General features: G+C 34.2%; 2 protein-coding genes across 2 annotated transcripts in view; one reads left to right on the forward strand and one right to left on the reverse strand.

Moving 5' to 3' along the window:
- The window catches only part of LOC129005402 (ornithine decarboxylase-like), a 33,572-nt gene extending 25,155 nt beyond the window's left edge, over positions 1 to 8,417 (reverse strand). Inside the window, exon 1 of the mRNA XM_054434280.1 lies at positions 8,223 to 8,417. The gene's annotated coding sequence lies outside the window, so the exon portion shown is untranslated. The remainder of the gene's footprint in view (positions 1 to 8,222) is intronic.
- Positions 8,418 to 16,551: 8,134 nt separating this feature from the next.
- On the forward strand, positions 16,552 to 21,138 carry LOC129005456 (NADH dehydrogenase [ubiquinone] 1 beta subcomplex subunit 9-like). The gene is made up of 3 exons (XM_054434344.1): positions 16,552 to 16,710; positions 19,782 to 19,924; positions 20,717 to 21,138. The coding sequence occupies exons 1-3, from the start codon at positions 16,604 to 16,606 to the stop codon at positions 20,905 to 20,907; spliced, it is 441 nt and encodes a 146-aa protein (XP_054290319.1). The 5' UTR covers positions 16,552 to 16,603; the 3' UTR covers positions 20,908 to 21,138.
- The last annotated feature ends 1,297 nt before the right edge of the window (positions 21,139 to 22,435 follow it).

The following is a 22,435-nucleotide window of genomic DNA, read 5'->3' on the forward strand; positions in this document are numbered from 1 at the left end:
TGACAGATCTGCACCAAACTTCACACAAACCATCCTTGAATAATGCTTAATAATGCCTGAAAGTTTCATTACAATCTGTCGAGCGGTTTCGGAGTCCATAAAGGACAAACAAACATACATTGGATTTTATATATATAAACAAAAAATACTTGAATCAATTTGATGGGGGAGAAACGAAGGTTAGAATGGAGGTGGGTTTATGTATGAAAGAAACATTCCCTTGGAATAAAAAGTTTTTCAAAAACTCATTTAAATTAGACACACAATTGTAATGTTAAACCTAATACAGGCCTACACAAGTTCCAATCGCCAAAACACCAGTTGCAAGTTGCAAGAAAACATTTTGTTACACAACATACTAGGCAACTTATTTAATGATTAGCAGGCAATTAATAACTTCCATGTGTTGTAACACCTCTTACATTAAATAACCTTCACCAGAATCCCAACTAGTATGTATAATAGTTTCATATGTCTACCATTTACAGATGCATTGTTCCAGATATTTATTTTCTCTAACTTATAAACCTAGAAATTCTTTCCTTGACACAAACAACTCAATGATTGCATTAATTGAAAACTAGGTTATCTATAATTACTGATTTCTAGTTGGATGTAAAAACATTTGAATTTGTATTCAGATTTCCTTATCTATCTAGTTATGAAGTTTTAAAGTCCCTGCTGTGATATGACACATAGCCTTTCATGCAGTAGATCTAATATTATTGCAAAAATAATGTTAATTTTTTACTGACCAACATTTTGCAAAATATCAAAATATATGCACTTTAATGCTGTATGACTTGACTGCACTATGCGTGAAATCTAAAAGGCAATTTTTTTCTGAAACTTCATGTCAAATAAATAAGTTCTGTATCTGAATTTTTTACGAACATTGGTTTACATAGCCTAAATCAAATTTCCAATTAACAAGTTAAATAGATTATTATGAAATCCCCAGTGCTATGATAGGCCTACCAACAACGCTTCACTACGATTTTTATTTTTATTTTTATGAGTTTGTCAAATTGCAATTTGTTGTCAAAGGGATGATTTTTCTGCCGCTAATATCTATTTCAAAATAAGTAGATTTTCAAGTAGGCTACTGCTTATGGTAAAATAGTACTGACAATTTTTTTATTAGCCTAAATCAATTTCAAACAATGTATTTTCAACCTAAAGATTAAACCTACCTAATTATTTTCACTTTCTCATTTGAATTTAGTTACTACAGTATAAGAACCCACATAGGACCTCACTCCAATTGGCACATTTATTATTTTAGTTTTCAACAATTTAAATAATTTATCTATATAATTGTGAATATAGAGTTTGATTCAATGATCAAAGAAACTAACATTGGTGAGTGAACAAAGCAGATTATCGATCCAACCAAAAATAGATAACATGACAAAGACGGCTATCAAAAGATGGTGAATAATGAAAAAACGCTGAGCGGCCGACACTTGCTACAAGGTCGGCTCACAACTATCAATATCTTCTCACATTTAAACCTCCACAGCAAAATGAAAATTAAACATTTACTATTGTCAACTTTTAATTGTATGTACTTCACAAGGATTTTTTTAAAGAATATGCAGTTTTGCGTGGCAATGGTAGCCTAAAAGGCTTTGGTACACACATAAATGCTGCATGACTACGAAGTAATAAGAGTAATTTAGTAGTTGGTGTAAAACACCTGAGATGAATACAACCAACAATGTACCTTTGATCTGTGAAGTTAAAACACGCTTCTATTAACCGATAGAATATTGATTTTCATTATTTCTTCAATTCTTTTGTTTAAGAACATTCCATTAATGATCGAAAAAGAACAGAAAAGAGGTAAAGTTCAATTTTCTATAATACAAATTACTTTACATTTTCATACAAAAGACATGATATGTTTTTACAGACAACAGTATTCAAAGAATAGTACATTTAAAACTATTTACTTTTAAAAAGTTACATAGTTATTTAGATTTAATTTTCTGTTTTGACTTTTAATTGTCTTTAAAGATATGTTTGAATAATCTGTTTTTTATTTTAAAAACTAATCAAACCCCCTACAGACTTTAGAATCTTGTAGGTCAGTGAAAACGCAAAAAACATTATGCGATTCAAGTCAATACAAACAATTCAAGGGGAAACATAAGAACATTTTTGCTACAAAGAGCAAGTGGGGGAAACAATTAACAACCATATTTTTTATTCAAAAGCCAAAACAATCTGAATTCAATATGAGGTTGCTTGAGGAAAACAGAAACATCTGATCTCTTTGCCTTGTAAAAACTGTTAATCTGACAAACATTGCAAGGAAGGCCAGTTTGTTGTTGTTGTTGTTTGCCAAAATAAGATGATTGGAGACAAGTAAAGGCGAGGGGCGACGTGACTCACGAGGCATCGACCTTCAATCATTGTCAATGGATGGACCAATCAACAAACACTCCAAGAGTGTGGGATCGTAAGATGAACTTGGGTCCATTGGAGATGAGAACATTCAACAAATCTTATCACTTCACCCCACATGTTTACTTTCACAATCTAATGCGCATTTAACAATTTTAATATTTAAACTGCGTTTATAAAAAAAGTTACGATAAATAGGCAGAATTTTTTTTGTTAATTTCAAGCATTGTTGAATTGTATCTACTTAGGTAAATTTGCACTAAGGAAAATTTTATGGATTTTACAGAATTTTACCAACTAAATAAATGGTATAGTAGGTATATTAAACAAATAGGTAGACAATAACTGTTATATAAGAAACTATTGTGGTAATTTTCCACAACAATTAATAACAAAAAGTTTTCACAGCGTTTTGGGATCTGGAACTTTATTTCGTACTCAGAAAAGTAAGTAAAACATGAAAATATTAATACCAAACACTAAATCGGCTAAAGCGAGAATATCTGGGTTATGTAACTACTAATCATGTATAGTTTTTAACAACTTTTTCATGTGATGACGAGATTAGATTCCAGATCCGAAAAACGTAAAAACCTTTTTGCTACTAAGAGATGGTAAATGTCCGCAAAAACTTCTCAAATAACCTAAACTCAACAGCACCAAAAAACAAAGAACAGACAGTTGAACAAGAGATATAAATGTAGGCCTAAACAGAAAATAACTTTATATTTCTACACAAGTTGAAATTTGGTTACAGAAATTTGGCTGGTATGAATATAAAATAACTGGAATTTAAATTTTAAAAAATGATAAATTTTACTACCTATATAAATTTTAATTCAATTCTAAATTTGATTTTTTTTTTATTTGCATGAGTACAAAATTTTGCTTTTCTCAAACTATAAAAGTGGAACAACACAAAAGCTGTCAGTGTTTGCGATCAACAACCTACAATATTGGAACTGGAAATAACAAGATTAAACAAGGCCCTACTACGCCAGATCACGTGACTAGCTAAATCTTTCTGAAGATAGAAGCAGTTTACGTGCAAACACCTTAAAGGCTTCTAAACGTTACTTTAACAACACGATTCACTCATTTGCTTATGTTACAGATTTGTAAGTACCTATCTATACCCTGTTCCTAAAATTCCTCCAGGACCGCAAACGAACATTCTAAGCTGTAGGAAATTCAAGCAATTCATAAAAAAAATGATTTATGAAATAATTTTATAATCATGAAAAATGCAAACAAGGCACATGCTTAAGTTGAATATGTTTAGACGGAAAAGGATAAGAAATAAACTTTAAATGATTTTCATCCATTTTTTTTATAGGCTAGTTAAAGTTTTCAATTAATTATAAAAATATTCAATAGTCATTCAGTAATTAGGCCTAAATAGATGCTTTGGAGTTGTGTCAGGGGAAAAACTGGAAGGGCAAATTTGGCATTTTAAACCTTGCACTATCCCTGGTAAGCTGATACAAGAAAAATCTTGAGCACACAAAATGTTGACGAATCTACTTGGACATTCTACTACAGCTATTCAACACACTGGCATGTGATTGTAAATCTGAAAACCCAGTGAATATATGCCCTACATTGGCTTCAATTAGTGTAAATTGTTTACAAGTGGACAGAACAGTTTAGGTTCTGACTCTCAGTGACTGATTAACTGTTCTAGAAGACCAATTTTATTCCTGCACTTTGGAATCTAACTTATTCGTGTTAACCGCCATGGCACTCTGGAAATATTTATTATAAAACTTAAGTTAGCATCGGTAAGAATAACATTTTATGCAGTGAAAAACTGTGAAACTTTAACAGTCCAGCTTGCAAACAGAGGATTAAATCCAAGTTGGCCTCAGTCATACTGACCAGAAAAATAGGTAACCCAACTGTTTCATAATCTAGAGCTCAGAATCAAAGCCGCATTATCGGGTCAGCTGGATAGTGTATCATTCTCTACTTCAACTTCCGCCTTCTGGCATCTGAGGAAAACTAATAGGCCGAGACACTATACTGCTTTACACTTTTTTACTTGGCTGATTTTACACTGTAGGCCTATAAAACATTTACGGTAGGCCTTACAAGTCACAACATCTACAACTTGCCTTAATGAACGACATAGCCTACTGAAAAGATAAAATCTGGGGTTTCAGTAATGGGGTACAGGCTGAAATATGGGTAATTTATCCACATTTGTACAAGTATCACTTAAACTTCCCTAATAGAAATGTAAAGATTGTTGATCTAGAAGCTCTTATATTAGGCTAATAATACATAATTAAAGGATTTAAGTTTTTTAAACAAAACTCAATTCTAAGTTTTTAAAATCACACAAAACGTTATTTGGAGCAAAGTTAAGGAGCGGATTACTGAATGAGTCAGCTTCTCACAGTGTGATTTTATGACGCACGAAGAATGAGATAAAAGGCAATGTTATCACATGAAGTCCACGTCCTGAACTTGGAACCAAATTATGTTTATCTGTTATACAGTAACACATTACACTTTACATGAGTAGTATTAACCACTTTTCAATTTTTAAAATAGTATTTTTTAGTGTTTTAACTGTACAAAAACAGTACCGTATGGAGATATAAACTAAAAACTCGGTTCATTACAAGTTATAAGCTAACTTAAACTTAACCTTTCTAATCCAACAACACTTAATACAGCCCTGAATTCGGAAAGAACAATCTAGGCTACCACCCTCACATGCCTAAATAAGGACTAAGTTCAAATAGTCTCCCATTACATATATCCCCATCCAAAATTCTGTACCTGGAAACATTATTAACTAAAGAATCACTTAGTGGTGTTTTGAAAATCAACGATAATTTTCTATTTTTTATCAAACATATTTTTAGCGAATTTCCCATATAGGGAATAAGCTATTACCGTAATACTCATGGTAAGACCTGGACCCGGGACCGATTTACTTTTTCGTTTTGAGGTCCCTAAAGGCCAAAAACACCATATATATTTATATATGTGTCCGTTAGCGCGATAACTAAAAAAAAATCATCCGATTTTGATGAAATTTGGTACAAACGTGTAAACCTACGTTTATTCAAACGAGTTCGCGAACCAGCATGATCGGACTATGGGAACAGGGGTTTAAGGGGGGTTTTAAAAAAAAACCTAAAAACTTAAAATTTAGGATTTTCTTTCCAAACCATTTTGTAGAGAGCTTAAAAAAAAACAAATAATTTAGTAGAATGAAGCGTTATTATGCGCCTAATGGTTAACGGAGAAAATTCCAAAGAACTGTAAATTTAAAATTCCCATGTTATTCTTATGGAGAATATGCAAACTGTTGTAGGTTGCTTGTTTATGAACATATTTTGATCAAATTTGGAAAATACATTTATTTCATACTAAACTATTAACATTTTACAAAAAAACACCTTTTTACCCTCCCTGTTGTTGCAAGTACTCGTTAAACTAATGTTATTTAAATAGGGAATAGATGTGATATTTTTAAGGAGACATTTTAGTGTAAATCCAATCAGGCAAATAGAAATTTGATAAGTATGCAGGTTTGCTGTGGCAGGGGTATTAATCTTCATCTCATATTTTACTGCCTTCACCTCAGTACAGTTAAGTAAAGTGACGTTAGGCCTACTGTCGATGACAGACCTCCGAAAAATGTATATTTGAACAGTGATATCACCTACTAATATTTAAATTTGCGTTAAAAATTATGGTATACAGTAGACTCCCTCTAATCCGGACACCTTTTAACCGGACATCGGTTTAACCGGACTACACTCGGCAGAAATTACATCTCTTTAATCGGACAATTTTTACCAGCACATCGATTTAACCGGACCAGATTGGCAGGAAGTGGGCGGTACTGAAACGACTGTTGTCGTGGGAAAGATTTGAGACCAGCAATCACGTGTATACAATGCTTTCCTAAATTTAAGTCAAATAAACTGTATACATTATGCATTTAAACGTTCTGTTTAAACAAGTTTTTGGGAACATTGGTTTAACCGGAAAACCCGTTATCAGGACTGGCCACGGTCCCGAGGAGTCCGGATAAGAGGGAGTCTACTGTATTTGGATTCAGGAAGTAAAAAAACTATAAAATGAAAAATTCACGCAAAGGCATCTATTTTTTATATTTACGTCATGTAGGCCTCACTTTCTAGCCTACAAATGAATGCACACAATCAGTGGTATCGGAAGAAACGTTTTGCAAATGAGAAAACATTCCCCATACATGTCTCACACATCGTCACATTGTTGAGAACAACATGGTGTACCTCATATTCGCTTATATTAACTTTTTGTACAATATAGAGACTCAAAATGCTCAGATATACCAGAGGACGATGGAAAAAAGATGACGTAACTGTGCTGCGATTCTGCCTATATCCATATCTGCTAAAGTGCACTTAACTCAGTAGGCTATAGGCTACACATTGCCGTTAGCTGTATGGCTATTAATTAACAGCTGTTTCTAAGGAATATATCGGCCTTAGGTACTAACAAGACTACAAGATCGGGCCACTCATCCTACACTCATCTCCATTCATACTTAGCTCAAAAAATACCTACTTTCGTATGGTCACCATTTCAATGAAAGGTATTAATACCACCGCCACAGCAAACCTTTTTCCAATTTCCAATTGCCTGATTTGATTTTCAATTAAATTTAGTTCAATAACATTAGGTTTAACAAGTACCTAGGTTTTCTGCTACAGGGAGGGGAGGGTATCAGAAGATTGGGCATCAGAACCTACAATTTTGTTTCATCCCGTTTTGATCCTGGTCTAACCCCTGTTTTTCAGGATAAAAATCTTCCATATGGAAACACTGCCTAACTTAAAGGTGCGTTTACATTAATTCAAGCTCGCATTCCAGTTCTGCTCGCGTTCGTGCTCGAACAAGTGTCAACCACAAATTTACTCGCATGCTAACTTAGTAGTGGAATGCGAGCACGAATGACATTTTGCCGTTCGAGTTACTTTCCAACATGTTGGGAAATGCTCGCACAAGTACAAGTTAACAAGATTAAATTTTAAAACAGACCCAGTCTAAGTAACAAATGGATGTTTTGGATTTAATAAAAATGAATGCAAAGTTCAAGTATTAAATCTCTATATGCTAACTTATGGTTGGCTAGGTTACTTGTAATCAGTGGTAAGTTAACTTAGGATAGCTAAGCTCTTTAGCCTTTTTAGGTCTTGTCTTTTAAACTCATACAAAAGTGTATAAGGCATAACTTAACTTAAAGGTCATAAGTCAGATTTGTTTGATGTACATAACTTATGATTGCAGGGTGTAAATATAAAAATGTTAACAGCAAACGGGATAGGGACCTAGGCCAATCCTTTTATAGTAAACTAGCCAACTAGCCTCAACTTAGGTGGGGATAAATAAGTTATAATTAATTTGTATAAGGCTTTGGCAAAGTTCATCACAAACATGTGTCAAACGCAATAAGATATTCTTCAAATAAATTGGAGTATTTAACCAACAAGTAGGCCTAGTATTAAGTAGTTGACACATTTTAGGTCTAAAAGCTGGTGGGTGATATCATTAACTTAGTCACCATCATCATTACGGTTCAACTGGGAAATAAAACATAATTTAGGAGCCTAAACTAATAGGATTAACTATCATCAATGAAAGATATCAAATGTAAATTATGAAATAACGAATAACTATTTAAAATAAGGTAAAGTGTCGACCCTTATGGGAGATAAGAGCTGATAGTAATTTTATCTGCAACATCACCACCGACCGATAAGGTTATGGTTATACCTAGCTCAACAAAGTAGGAAAATGTCGCTTACCTTACTGGACGAAAGCCACCCTTTCGGCTGGCTTTTAATTAATTGCGGAATGGTGGAGGGTATTTAGCCACTTTCAGAGAGAAAAATCGACAATTCCAAGGAAATTGACCACTATTTAAGACACTGTAATAGAGCAGACTACCACCATGCTAGGTTCAAATCTGAAAGGACCGAACGAAGGGGGCGCTGCTGTCGAGGTAAACTCGTTCTGTCTGTGTACTGTGTAGCCTTGCACAATTTGATGTCAACGCTGATATCCCTACGCAATATTACTTGGTTCAGTGCTCTTATAGCTTGTTATACGGTGCAAGTCAACTTAAAAACAATTATATAGTTATTCAAAAACAAACTGATTCCCTCTAAGTGGTTTTATAGCTCCTCGAAAAATTCGTAAGCTTTAGATAAAGGAACTACTTTTAACAATGGAATGTGTCAATATCACAATTCGCAAATTCTATTTCAATTCAAAGTTGATTTCCCAATTCAATTGGAATTGAATGATTTTTAACTACTAATTAAATTTTGCCCGCAAATTCGCTAGTGTTTTTTTACAGCAAGTGTCAAATATTGTTGAACAACAATTAATTTTTACGATAGTTTGAAAATAATTTTACTTATTGTATTAGTACGGTAATTTTATTGCGGAAACAGACAGAGTATTTTTACATTACGGTATATAAATGCATAGTTAGACTATATTTTTTTCAAATTTAGACATTATAGTTTATCAAATTATTTTTCTATGAGTCACTATATAAGCAAATTTTAATCATAAAACTTTGAAATATGGGTCATGAGTGAGAAACCAGAAAGTTCGTTGAAATATGTTTACATATTGTAAGAGAAAACAAATAATACACACCAAGTGTATGCACCATACAACTTTGTTTGAATAAGTTCAAAGCTTGATAACTTTGTTAGCAACACTTTTGTTTCTTTATGGTTAAAAGTTAAGTTTTTGAATTTGAATGGTACCTCTATTCATGAACTGCTTAGTCAATTTAAGCAGAATCCCATGTGTCAACAGACATTTTTGCCTGTTAACATGGTGAATCATGTCTCTTTATCATTGAGTGGCTCTCAAATTATTGTGTAAGTTGAGTTACAGGTACAAAGTGAACAATACTAACATACCACAATCTTTTCCTCATATATAGAAGTAATAGCTATTTTAATTTTAAATTACACTATTTTAAAAATCTGTTTTTATCAGTCATGCAGATGTGTGCCTATACTTTTTCCAATTATTCAACAATTCTTACTTTTCAATCCATTATTTATATTCTTAAATCTTTGGCATTCTTAAAACAAATTTTCCCATTTTGACTTTTCTACCATAAAAAACATATTGACCAATTGATTTGACTTAAAATACCTGAACACTAAACTTTTCAAAAAGCACACGTAACATTAGGTAAATCAAATATATAAATATAAATTCAAGCATATGGTTGGAAAGCTTATAAAATGGCGCAGTTTTTCATATTCGGCACCCTTCTTGTATACAGGGTGTAGAAAAATGCAATAGACCAATACTTTTTTTATCAAACATCTTAATTTTTATCTTTGAATCTATTTACAATGGAGTTTTTACTACTGAACCTCTGTCATTTTCTATTATTCTTATTCAAAATTTACACGAATGACATTATCTACTTAAATCCATTTACAGGTAATTGAGAAATTGCTGTATTATAAGTTTAAAAACATGGTTATTTTCAAAAAACTTAAAATACCTAATTCTTTGGGTAGCTAATTTTTAGACTTGGAACCTCTTATAAATATATGCATCATCACACTTCATTTACTTTGTATTTACAAAAAAAAAAGTGTGTCACACTGATAAAACCAATCATTCTGTAAAATAAATAATTATAAAACTATTGTAGTAATAGGGTTATCTTCTATATAAATAATACCACCGCCGTAGCAAACCTGCAGACTAAGCAAATTTCAACTTGTCTGATTATATTTCCATAAATAAGACATAGGTTATTTATTCCCTATTTAAATAACATTAGATTTAACGAGTGCTTAGGTTTGCTGCTACGGGGAAGGTAAAAAGTGTTTTTTGACCATACGTCAGTATAGGATGAAATAAATAAATTTGCATAATGTTATCAATATATAATAATAATAATAATAATATCACTTTATTGTCATAAAACATTTCACATTTCCAGCAAAGCTGGTGAAACAGATGACATTGTCATTTCTTAGCTAACAAAAATGAAAAACTAAATCTAAGAATTAAAATTAAAATTAATTAGTCACTTTTTAAAAAACAATCATTTAAATATTCTTCTATTGTATAGTATTTCTTTTTTATAAGGAATAATTTGAATTCTTTCTTAAACTTTATAATACTATTGATGTTTTTAAAATGAGCAGGTAAACCGTTGTAAAGCCTCAGACTCATATAGTACGGTGATCTTTCGTAAACACATAGCCGATGTCTTGGATACTGCAAATTATTTTTTGAACGTGTTGGGTAGTGATGAATAAATTGATTTTTTATAAATAATTGTGGATTACTCTTAAAGTATACCAGAATTTTATAAATGTAAAGTGAAGGCATTGTTAAAATTCCATATGTTTCAAAAAGCGGTTTACATGACTTTTTTTGTGTGTAAATGATAAGATTCTTAAAAACTTCTTTTGTACCTTAAAAATTGTTGAGGCATATGATGTTGAGCCCCATAACTCAATACCATATTGCATAATGGAAAAAAATATCGCATAATAAACTATCAGCTTTGTTTTAGAATCAATTATGTTTCTTAAAACATACATCTGGAAACAAGCTGTATGTAATCTTTTAGCTAGTATTTCAATGTGAAGTTTCCATGTCAAATTTTTATCAATATTTATGCCTAAAAATTTAGTTTGTTCAACAAAAGCTAAAATATCATTTTTGTACGGTAATTCAAAAATTATGTTTTGCTTATTTTGTAGTGTTTGGAATTGCATAATATGTGTTTTAGCATTATTAAGTTTTAAACCATTTGCCGCAAACCAGTTAGTTAAGTCTACAATTGATTGATCAAGTTCTAATCTAAGAGTATGTACATCTTTTGCTTTTACTATGGCTGTAGTGTCATCAGCATATAATATTAGGTTTGATGATACATTGTTAGGTACATCGTTAATGAATATTAAAAATAACAAGGGACCTAAAATTGATCCTTGGGGTACACCACAATTGATGGTTTGCCATTTTGAAATGCCGTCTTTCATATATCCATAAACAAGTTAAGTACAACAATTTTCATTTTCTCCATAAGAATAACATGGGAATTTTAAATTACACTATTTTTGAATTTTCTCCGTGACAGTTAGGCATACAATACAACAGCGCTTCAATATACTAAATTATTTTTAAAACGGTTTAGAAAGAAATTGCAAATTGTTTTGTTTTTAGGGTCAAAAATGGGAAAACCCATTTTCACCCCATAAAACCCCCCATAAACCCCTGTTCCCATGGTCCGATTATGCCAAGGTTCTAATCATTTTTCTGTATTTACTGGATTGGTGAAAGTGTCTTTGGCTATATTAAAATGGCCTCGCTTCTTTGAAAACAAAATAACGAACCATCAAAAAACCAATTTTTCCTACAGTCACCCGACAAAGTTGGCTTCCTTGTACTGTTTATAGTACAGAAAGCTGCTAATTGCTGCATATTTATACTTTGCCGTACGGTTTATACTTTGCCGTACGGTTTATACTTTGCCGCACATCAGGATTCCAACGAAACAACACAAAACAGCGTGGTTCCATTATGCACGTAATCCGTGTACGCTTGGAAATAGGTTGGCAACACTTAAAGATAATTATACTATGAGCAGCTGATTGACTATTATAACTACGATTTAACCTGTCATTTCGTGTTTATAGTTTCGGTATTTCTGAACTTTCTGGACTTCTTTTAAACGTTTTTAAAACCTTCCTACGATCTTAAAAAACAAGAAAATACCTTTTGAGCATTTTTTTTAGGCGCGGTAACCACTTCAAATTACAAAAACATACGGAACTATATTCTCAAAACGCGGAGCACATTTCTTGCCGAGGAAAAATAGCGGAGTGATATGGACCGCGGGTACTACTTTCTCTAGGGCACCATTTGTGTTGCCAGCTGAACCTAAAAACGTGTTGCATAGTGTTTGAAAGACTAATTATTTATATGCTTTATAGTGACTGTAGGAAAAATATAATGTGTAACACGAGTGAAAAAGGCCTTTGCTGCACTCGAGATCATTCCACACTCGCCTGCGGCTCGTGCGTAAACATTGCTCTCGTGTGCAGCAAAGTGCCACTTTCACCACTAGTTACACAAATAACTATTTTTCGATTTTTGTTAAATTTTCTCCCAATGTTTACTATTACATTTTATGAAATAACGATCAGCTGTTTGGAGTAGTTCTCACTTCTAGCTGTCACTGATATGTTTACATTACTAGGTGGCGTTTGCAGAGGCATCCACAAAATTGAGCGGAGTCATCAGGGGTTCATACTATATTGTTTTTGTCATACTGCAGTAAAAACAGTTGTTTTTAATGCATGCGTTGCGGGTCTAAAGTAGCATTTTTACTCTTTAGGGAGTAAAGATCGTTTTTAGCCTCTATGGAGTAAAAATCAGTTGTTGACAACTCAGTTGTGAATTTCTATTGTAAACGATTGCATGTATCGAAATATGTATCAATTTGTGCTTTGTAATCATTTTAACCTACAGTCTACAGTCTCTTCCCATAGCATTTTAGCATTGCAGATACATTAATCCATTCCCACACGCAACACTGCTCACCTTTACTACTTCCTTCATCACCCCCTACGTCGTGGACCTGTTTCCCTCTCTTCCCATAGCATTTTAGGATTGCAGATACATTAATGTAATTGCCAAAGGCAGTTCCCACACTTTGCACTGCAAGCCTTACTACTTCCTTCACCATTTCCTACGCCATAGACCTGTTTCCTTCCCTTCTCGTACATTTAAGTATTAGAATTGACTATATATTGGTATATTGACTATATAATGGTATTAGATACATTTATCTAACTGCCCAAACGGTTCCCCCACTCTCCACTGCCAGCCTTTAAAACTTCCTTCACCACTTCCTACGTCGTTGGGCCTGTTTCCTTCTCTTCTCTTGGCATTTTAGGATTGAAGATACATTAATCTAACTGCCACAGACGGTTCTCACATTATGCTCATACTTTACTACTTCCTACATCGTGGACCTGTTTTCATCACTTTCCATAGCATTTTAGTATTTTAGATACGTTAATATAATTGCCACAAACATTGCCCACACTTCACACCTCTAGCCTTTACTACTTCTTTCACCATTTTCTATGTCGTGGGCATGCTTCCATCCCTTCTCATAGCATTTCAGCATTGCAGATAAGTTAATCTAACTGCTACAAAGGGTTCCCAGTTCCCACACTCCACACTGCTCACCTTACTACTTCCTTCACCTCTTCTTACGTCGCGGGCCTGTTTCTCTCTATTCCCATAGAATTTTAAGATTGTAGATACCTTAATCTAATCATCATAAACAGTTCCCACACTCCGAAAAGCTCGCCTTGACTACTTCCTTCACCACTTCCTACGTCTCGGACCTGTTTCCCTCCCTACCCTTAGCATTATTGGATTGCAAATACCTTAATCTATTGGTTATAAACATATCCCACACTCTGAACAACATTTCTTTTACTACTTCCTTCGCAACTTCCTACGTCACCGACCTGATTCCCTCCCTTTCCATAGCATTTTAGGATTGCATATACCTTAATCTAATCGGCATAAACAGTTCCCTCACTCCGGACAGCTCACATTTACTGCTTCCTTCACCACCTCCTACGTCACGGACCTGTTTCCCTCCCTTTCCATAGCATTTTCGGATTGCAGATACCTTAATCTAATCGTCATAAACAGTTCCCAAACTCCGGACAACTCTCCTTCACTACTTCCTTCACCACTTCCTACGTCACGACCCGTTTCCCTCCCTTTCCATAACATTTTAGGATTACAGATACCTTAAACTAATCGTCATAAACAGTTGCCACACTCCAAAAAACTCGCCTTTACTACTTCCTTCGTCACTTTCTACGTCACAGACCTGTTTACCTCCCTTCCCATAACATTTTAGGTTTGTAGATACCTTTATCTAATCGTCATAAACAGTTTCCACACTCTCCGGACAGCTCGCCTTGACTACTTCCTCCGCCACTTCATACGTCGCGGACCTGTTATCCTCCCTTCCCATAGCATTTTAGGTTTGTAGATACCTTAATCTATTGGTCATAAACAGATCCAACACTCCAGACAACTCGCCTTTACTACTTCATTCACCACTTCCTTCGTCACGGACCTGTTTTCCTCCCTTCCCATAGCATTTTAGGTTTGTAGATACCTTAATCCAATCGTCATGAACAGTTTCCACACTCCGGACAGCTTGCCTTGACTACTTCCTTCACCACTTCCTACGTCGCAGACCCCTTTTCCTCCCTTCCTACAGCATTTTAGGTTTGCAAATACCTTAATGGTCATAAACAGATTCCATACCCCGAACAGCTCGCCTTTACTACTTCCTTCACCAATTCCTACGTCTCGGACCCCTTTTCCTCCATTTCCATAGAATTTTAGGAATGCCTTTAATATTACCTTTATCTAATCGTCATAAACAGTTTCCACACTCCGGACAGCTTGCCTTGACTACTTCCCTCACCACTTCATACGTCGCGGACCTGTTTTCCTCCCTTCCCATAGCATTTTAGGTTTGTAGATACCTTAAGCTATTGATCATAAACAGATCCAACACTCCAGACAACTCGCCTTTACTACTTCCTTCACCACTTTCTACGTCACGGACCTGTTTTCTCCCTTCTCATAGCATTTTAAGTTTGTAGATACCTTAATCTAATCGTCATAAACAGTTTCCACACTCCGGACAGCTCGCCTTGACTACTTCATTCATCACTTCCTACGTCGCGGACCTGTTTTCCACCCTTCCCATAGCATTTTAGGATTGCAAATACCTTTATCTAAGGGTCATAAACAGATTCCATATCCCGAACAGCTCGCCTTTACTACTTCCTTCACCACTTCCTACGTCGAGAACCTGTTTCCTTCCTTCTAATAGCATTTTAGGATTGCAGATACCTTAATATAATCGTCATAAACAGTCCACACTCCCTACAGCTCGCCTTGACTATTTCCTTCACCAATTCCTACGTCGCGGACCCCTTTTCCTCCCTTCCAATAGAATTTTAGGAATGCCTTTAATATTACCTTTATCTAATCGTTATAAACAGTCCCCACACTCTGGACAGCTCGCCTTGACTACTTCCTTTACCACTTCCTACGTCGCGGACCAGTTTTCCTCCCTTCCTATAAAATTTTAGGAATGCAGATACCTAAATCTAATCGTCATAAACAGTTTCCACACTCCAGACTGCTCTCCTTTACTACTTCCTTCACCACTTCCCACGTCACGGACCTCAAGCTAGTGTCGTCATTTGATTATATTTATGATCCATACCGTTTCTGTTCTAATATCTGTGGATTAATGCTATCAGCTATTTCTTTTCTACTGCATTCAAAAGTCAACAGCTGATCATATGTTTTTGTTTATGTGTCAAATACTGCTTCCATAAGGATTACATTGAAACTTTGAGACCCAGTGGGGCGGATTCCTGAGAGACTTTTTTAACGCCATATAGATGTTGGCACTCATCGATATGGTCTCTATCACCATGCAAAATTTGAAAACGATTGATTCATCCGTCTAGGAGGAGTTTGCGTATTACGAAATGCATAAGAGTCGACGTCTAAGAGCTTCGCTCGCTTCGCTCGCTCCGCTCAAAAATTTGTTTACAAATACCGCAACCATTTCCGATCAAGTTTTGTTAGCACATCCAAACCAAGTGAGATTAAAAACGTTGTGGAAGAACTGAAAAATTGTTTTATTAAAGTTGTTTTGAAATAAAATAACTCCATTAGATGTCGATAAACTAAGTAAAGAGAATAAATATGAACAAATATTCCATTATTTGATTTCATTAGGAATCAGGAATATTGTCTTGACACATACTACCGGTATTTTAGTGTTTTGTTCAGTAATTTCAATAAAATGTCTTGCTCTCAATGCTTAAATGATATGAGTATATTTATGTGTGAAACAAAACATAGCTGAAACTCATAAAATGGGTTTAAAACTGCATAGCATAAAACCCTGCTATACATAATAGCAATAAATTTTTATTCTGTTCTGTCTGCAACTGCAATGTTTTCATCTTTCAGTAGCTGTCGACCGTCGTCGTCCGTCTTGTTTCTCTCTTGCCTGTTTAGTTACTTGTAATAATATTAATTATAGTTGTTAAATATGTCAAAAGCAATAACTATTCCTTATAGATATCTAAATTTTAACGATAAAGTGAAGATATTGTACAAGAAATCTTTAAGGAACCTAGAAGACTGGATACATGACAGGTAGTGTACATAAATCTAAGTTATTTTTCTTAGGTTACTTCAAGGTGATTAGAGATGTATTTTAATCAATTAAGCTATTATTATTTCAGTTTGTGGTTTTTATACATGTCATTTTGAAGTATTGTTTATGATGGATATCTAAGATACTTCAACTTCTATTGAATTCCATAGACCAATCAGCCTACCTAAATCTTTTTAGATTAAGCCTATTGAATCTCAGACCTAGCCTACACCTACGTCCAGCCATAGGGTACACTTCCATATGAAATACAATGTAATAAATTGGTATATCTGTTGGCACAAACAACCGAATGAGTAATATTGATTAATCAATTGTTTAATTCCATACTATCGTTTGGTTAGTTAGGCTAGGTTAACGTTACCTAACAAACCAAACAATATATCAAATGATCGATACATCATCGATATTTTCATTCTGTTGTTTGTGCCAACAGATATGGAAGTGTACCCCAGCCATAAAATAACTTAATAGGCTATGTTAAACTTCCTTTTTAAAACAGAATAGCTGTATTTTATATATATCCTCATGGTGTATAAGAGTCTGTGTCTTAACTTAACCGGTAACAATATTTGTCGGCCTAAGAAAACATTTCTTATCCTGGCCATATTATTTTTGGAAGTTGACCTGTAGGGAAAGCATAATGAGGTTAATGTACATCCCAATGCTCCGGACTCCAGAAGAGTGTTGGATATCGATAGTCTATATATAGAAAATATAGATGTTTTGAAGCCGAAAGTTTATGTTTTTTCGGCTGCACTTTACTTGACGTCCTACACTCATTCGATTGGTTTTTTCGATTCAATATTTTCATTTGATTCTTTCATATTCGATATATCGTTTGGTTAGTTAGGTTAGGTTAACCTTACCTAAGTTAACTAGCCAAAAGATATATCGAATAAATCAATCGATTAATCGATATATCGATCGATATTTTCATTCGAATGAGTGTAGGACGTCAAGTAAAGTGCAGCCATTTTTTCCATTGATAGCTTCTTTCGATATATTTTTAGTATCGATATTTTACTCCAATATTTTTGCTAGCCTAAGTTAATAGCTTATAGGCTATATTAGTATATTTTACTCCAATATTAATTTTCTACCATAACTTGTCACGGCCTCACGGTGCATCGGAAGTAATTTTTTCTCTAATTAGTTTTAAGCCTGAGGTTTAATATGAGGTTAAAACTTAGTCTAAACCACGATTGTCTGTGTTAATATAGATTTGGGGTAAGCGGCCCTTTTGGGATAAGTCCAATAAGTACCTACAAAGAAAACATTGAGAGGCAAACTTTTTTGGTTTAAGTTATACCCTATTTAAACTTATATTCTGCTGTAACTAACAAAATATAGACCTAAATGATATTTTTAATTATTTAGCATTTGATCAATGTTTTACTCAATATCAATGTTTTTCTCCGTTATTTATCGATATTTTGACTTCAATATTTTTTTGACATCGATGTTTAAAGGCCGATATGACTATCGATACTAAGATCGATGTTACTGGTTCGATGTCCCAACACTAGTCCAGAGATTCATTTTAGAATCAAACTAGCAACCTTTTGATTGATTGCTAGCTTTCCTATCACTAGGCTATCTGGTCTATTTTGTTTGGAACCTGGAACTATTCATAAATTATAACCCTACTTAAGTTTACCTTAAATCCTATATAGCCTATTTACACCTATTAATCAAAACAGATAAATAAGTTATCGATATTCAATCCTATAATAAATCTCAGGTTCAATGCGCTACTGTAAGTTTAACTTAGCCTATTACATTTCCGTAGAGAACCTGCGGTATGCAGTTTAAATATCGATATTATCAATTTTGATTTGGTTTGGTATTAATATTTCATCGATTTTAATTTTATCATATGAAATATTAGGCCTACCTAAATAAAAAATTTAAAAAATAGGCCTATTAACAAAGTTAGGGTAAGTTACTTTAGTACTAGCCTATATGGAGGCCACGCTTATACAGCGGGCTCTGCGGTTATGTTAGGTTGAGTTATCATAAATAGAAAGTAAGACTCATCATTATGAAACGAGGAAAGTCCTACAATCTTTATGATAGCCCAACCTAACATAACCACCGTGCTGTAAAATATGTGGCCTCCATATTATACCAAAGTTGGTCAGTAGGCCTACCAGATAGATCTTGTAGAATGTATGTACTTAATGATTGGGCAGCAAGCCAATGAATTGGTAGAGCTTGGGGCTACAGTCTTTGAGTTCCCGGGTTCAAATCCCACCAGTTATCAATGGCTTTAGCTATGTGATTATCCCGCAACTCTCCAGGTCTAGCCTCAAATATAGTGTAAAATAGTTTGGGGATGGAGCCTAGCATCCAGACGATGGGTGTAGATTTAAATAGGCTCTAAGGACTAGGCCTAATTCAAGTTACTGTATCCAGTAATTTGCAGACTGGTGAATAGACATTTAGGATTGTGTTATTTCTTAATTTTAATGATCCATTTATGGAGATGGGGGATGAGATACATCTTCATCTTGATTTTGAATTGTTTTCTATTCAGGTAAAATGTTACCTTTATTATTATTAAGGCTTGAGGTCAGTAGTCCAAAATTGTGTCTAACTTCAATTAGCCTATTCAAAGCTGACATGTTTCGTTGCAAAGCAATATTGCTATAACCCTGTAGCGTAGAGTCTACCTACAACCGCCGCTGTGTCATGGTAGCGCTATCTTAATGTTTCATGTTTAAATGTCCCGTGTTGTGTATAAATGTGTGTGTATTATGTGTTTAAATTTTGATATTTTTGACATGTTGCAAGCTCCGATAATGTTGCATTGCAATAAAACATGTCACCTATTAATAATATAAGTTAGACACAATTTTGGACTAATGACGGAAGTAGGGCCTAAGCCTAAAAAGACATACCATAGTCCAGGGGCTACCAAAATGAATACTACATTATTACGTTATTGCATTTTAAACCTAAAGAATATAAAATATATTTTATAGACAGGCAAAAACTAACAAACTTGTACATGATACATGTTTTTACTGAAAGACAATTTTAATTCCAGGGCCGACTTCAGAGTTGAAGCTGTTAAAACCAGAGCAAAATTTGATGAAATTATAAATTGCAAAGATTCTGTAAGAGCCAATTTACTGTTGGAAGAGGCTGACAAAGAACTTTTCCAGAACAGTCACTATCAGCCAAAAAAATGTAAGTATACAATTATTATGTTGAGTGATTTTGTAACAATATTGTTTTCTTCCCCAGCTTATTGGGTAGGCCTAATCTTGCGTTACCAATCAACACCCAAGAAAGAGTTATAGGTATGTTCTAACTAAACGTCTCATTGTTCAGCAGGACATTTTTATCTTTCATAACCATCACCTCGGAGAGGGCCTTGAACTACGCTATGTGGCTTGTTACTGTTACCATGTTACTGTCCAAAACGATCCTTCCCACTTTCCTAAAGGTTCATTTTGGACAGTAACAAGGTAATACAAACCACTATAGGTTAATTCAGACGATCTCTAGAGGCCATTCCATCGTGGATATGCTTTATTGATTTCTGATAAAGCGTAAAAGTATACATATAGTTTTTCTTTATTTTTTTAAGTCATTCACTTTCAGTCCTAGTTGTTTTGTAGTTTTTCACTTCAAAGCTAGTTATGATAAAATTTAAAAAATGCCAAAGATGATCCAATTACAATGAAGTAGTCAATGATCCAATATTACAAGAGTAAGGGTTAACTTCTGAAAGTGAGAGTCAATTTAAGGGCTGTTGATTGGTACCAGTATGAGGCATTTTCCTTACTACAGTCAACTGAAGCCAATTACCCACAAACCCATCTTAACCGCCTAGCAAGCTTATTTTGTATAGAGAAATCCTCCAACAAGTCCTGGGTAAATGTGTTCAAAAAAATTACTGTTTACGATTTTCTTAAAATATTGATTAATTTGTTGTATGTTGAAAGCCTCCAATTTGATTTTGACCATTGTTTTTAGTCCCGGACTCTGTTGGCGGATGTGCCTACAACAGGTACGTGCCCACCCCGGATTGGGTCCTGGACTACTGGCATCCACTAGAGAAGGCTCAGTATCCCGAATACTTCGCTCGCAGAGAACAGCGCAAGAAGGAGTACATAGAATGGTGGGAGAAGACTTACGGCAAACCTTCACTGGACGATCACCACTAAATACTCATAGTTCTTAGTAGTAAATTTTTTTAAACATTCTCAGCTACATGGGGCAGTTTTTGTAAAATCAAAATTATATCTTGACAATGTACATTTTGAAACATTAATTTATTGAGGAAGGTTATTGGTTGATTGTAATTTCAATGTAAGAAAAGATTTTATCCATGTAGCTGCAAATGTTTGTAATAAAAAATAATTATAATTATCCAATAAAGGTTTTGTTTCTGTTAATTAATTATTTCTATTACCGGTGTTTTAAATACAACTCAATTATTTCAACACTGCTGTTTTGATTTTGAAACATTGAAAAACACTAAATGCTAAGCTCTAGTCCCTGTACTTTAGTAAAAAGTGTGAAGTGAGACTAATAGGTAAATAATACAGTAATTTGATTTCTCAGAGCGTTACCAAAAATGCAATATGACATTATATCTTTTCAGTAAAAATTTTGTAATCCAGTATAAATAGTTAGTATGTTGATACTGTAGTTGTGATCCATAGAATTGGCCTTTCAAGCAAAACGAAAGAGTATATCAAGTTACTAGTTGGCATCCTGAAAATAAGTGTTTACCGGATGAGTTTGGGCGTTCCCTTGCGAGACGAATTCTAGTACGGGATCACCATAAGAGTCCGGTACACACATTTTGGACGAGTTACGTACCATAGTTACGCCATGCTACTAAATCTGAACAAATCCTTATATATTACCACCAACTAAAGGACTAAAAATCACTTGTCATAACCTCTAGGAGAGGTTATTTTTTTGTTTATAACCACTCATTGCCACCCAAATATAGTATAATCAGCTGATTGGTGTCCGGTAAAACTCATTACAGTACAGTAGTATGTAATCAACAAACCCTATTTGATTAAGCTGGTGGCAAACAGCTGTTTTCTGGACTAAATCCTTGCGTGGGAGTTTGTCAAAATAGTGTAGTGTGGCGTAAACAAATTGATCAATTATTGGCTATTTGGCAGGCACTAGAAGGGGATGAGTAATAAAGCTTTCTAGGAACAATAAGCAGCATGTTTAATTGTCCAAAACTTGTATCTGAGGCAAAATGAATCCAGTGCAATAGGGTACCCAATTACCTTTTCGAGATTAAGCTTCTTTAGTACAGTTATTAGGTGAATAGAACTACTAATTTACTACAAATTTGTTGATTTTAGACCTTAACTACAGTTTTCAAACAAAGTAGCCTATTGAAAATACATTTTTATTATCTGTTTGGTTAAAGATTGAACTGAAGCTGTTAAATTGCAATTCACAATCAAACTGTCATAAGGAAAGTCGGTCAGCGTAACTGGGTCTTTGAAAATGGACTCTAGAAATAAATTAAACTTGAGGAGGGCGAAGCCCTAAATTAAATTACCTGTTTACTACCCTTCGCAGGTGCTCTAGCTAGCAAGATCATAAGCTTTAAATTGACGTCTAAATTTTAAAAATCTGTTAAGTAGGACGGCTGGAAAAGGGATGTTACAGGGAAAACCATTAATATAAAGTATATTGATAAGAAAAAAAAAATCA

This window comes from Macrosteles quadrilineatus, unplaced genomic scaffold (assembly GCF_028750875.1).
Source record: "Macrosteles quadrilineatus isolate MER2022 unplaced genomic scaffold, UCM_ALF_1.0 Scaffold_21__1_contigs__length_2333173, whole genome shotgun sequence".
Lineage (NCBI taxonomy): Eukaryota > Metazoa > Arthropoda > Insecta > Hemiptera > Cicadellidae > Macrosteles > Macrosteles quadrilineatus.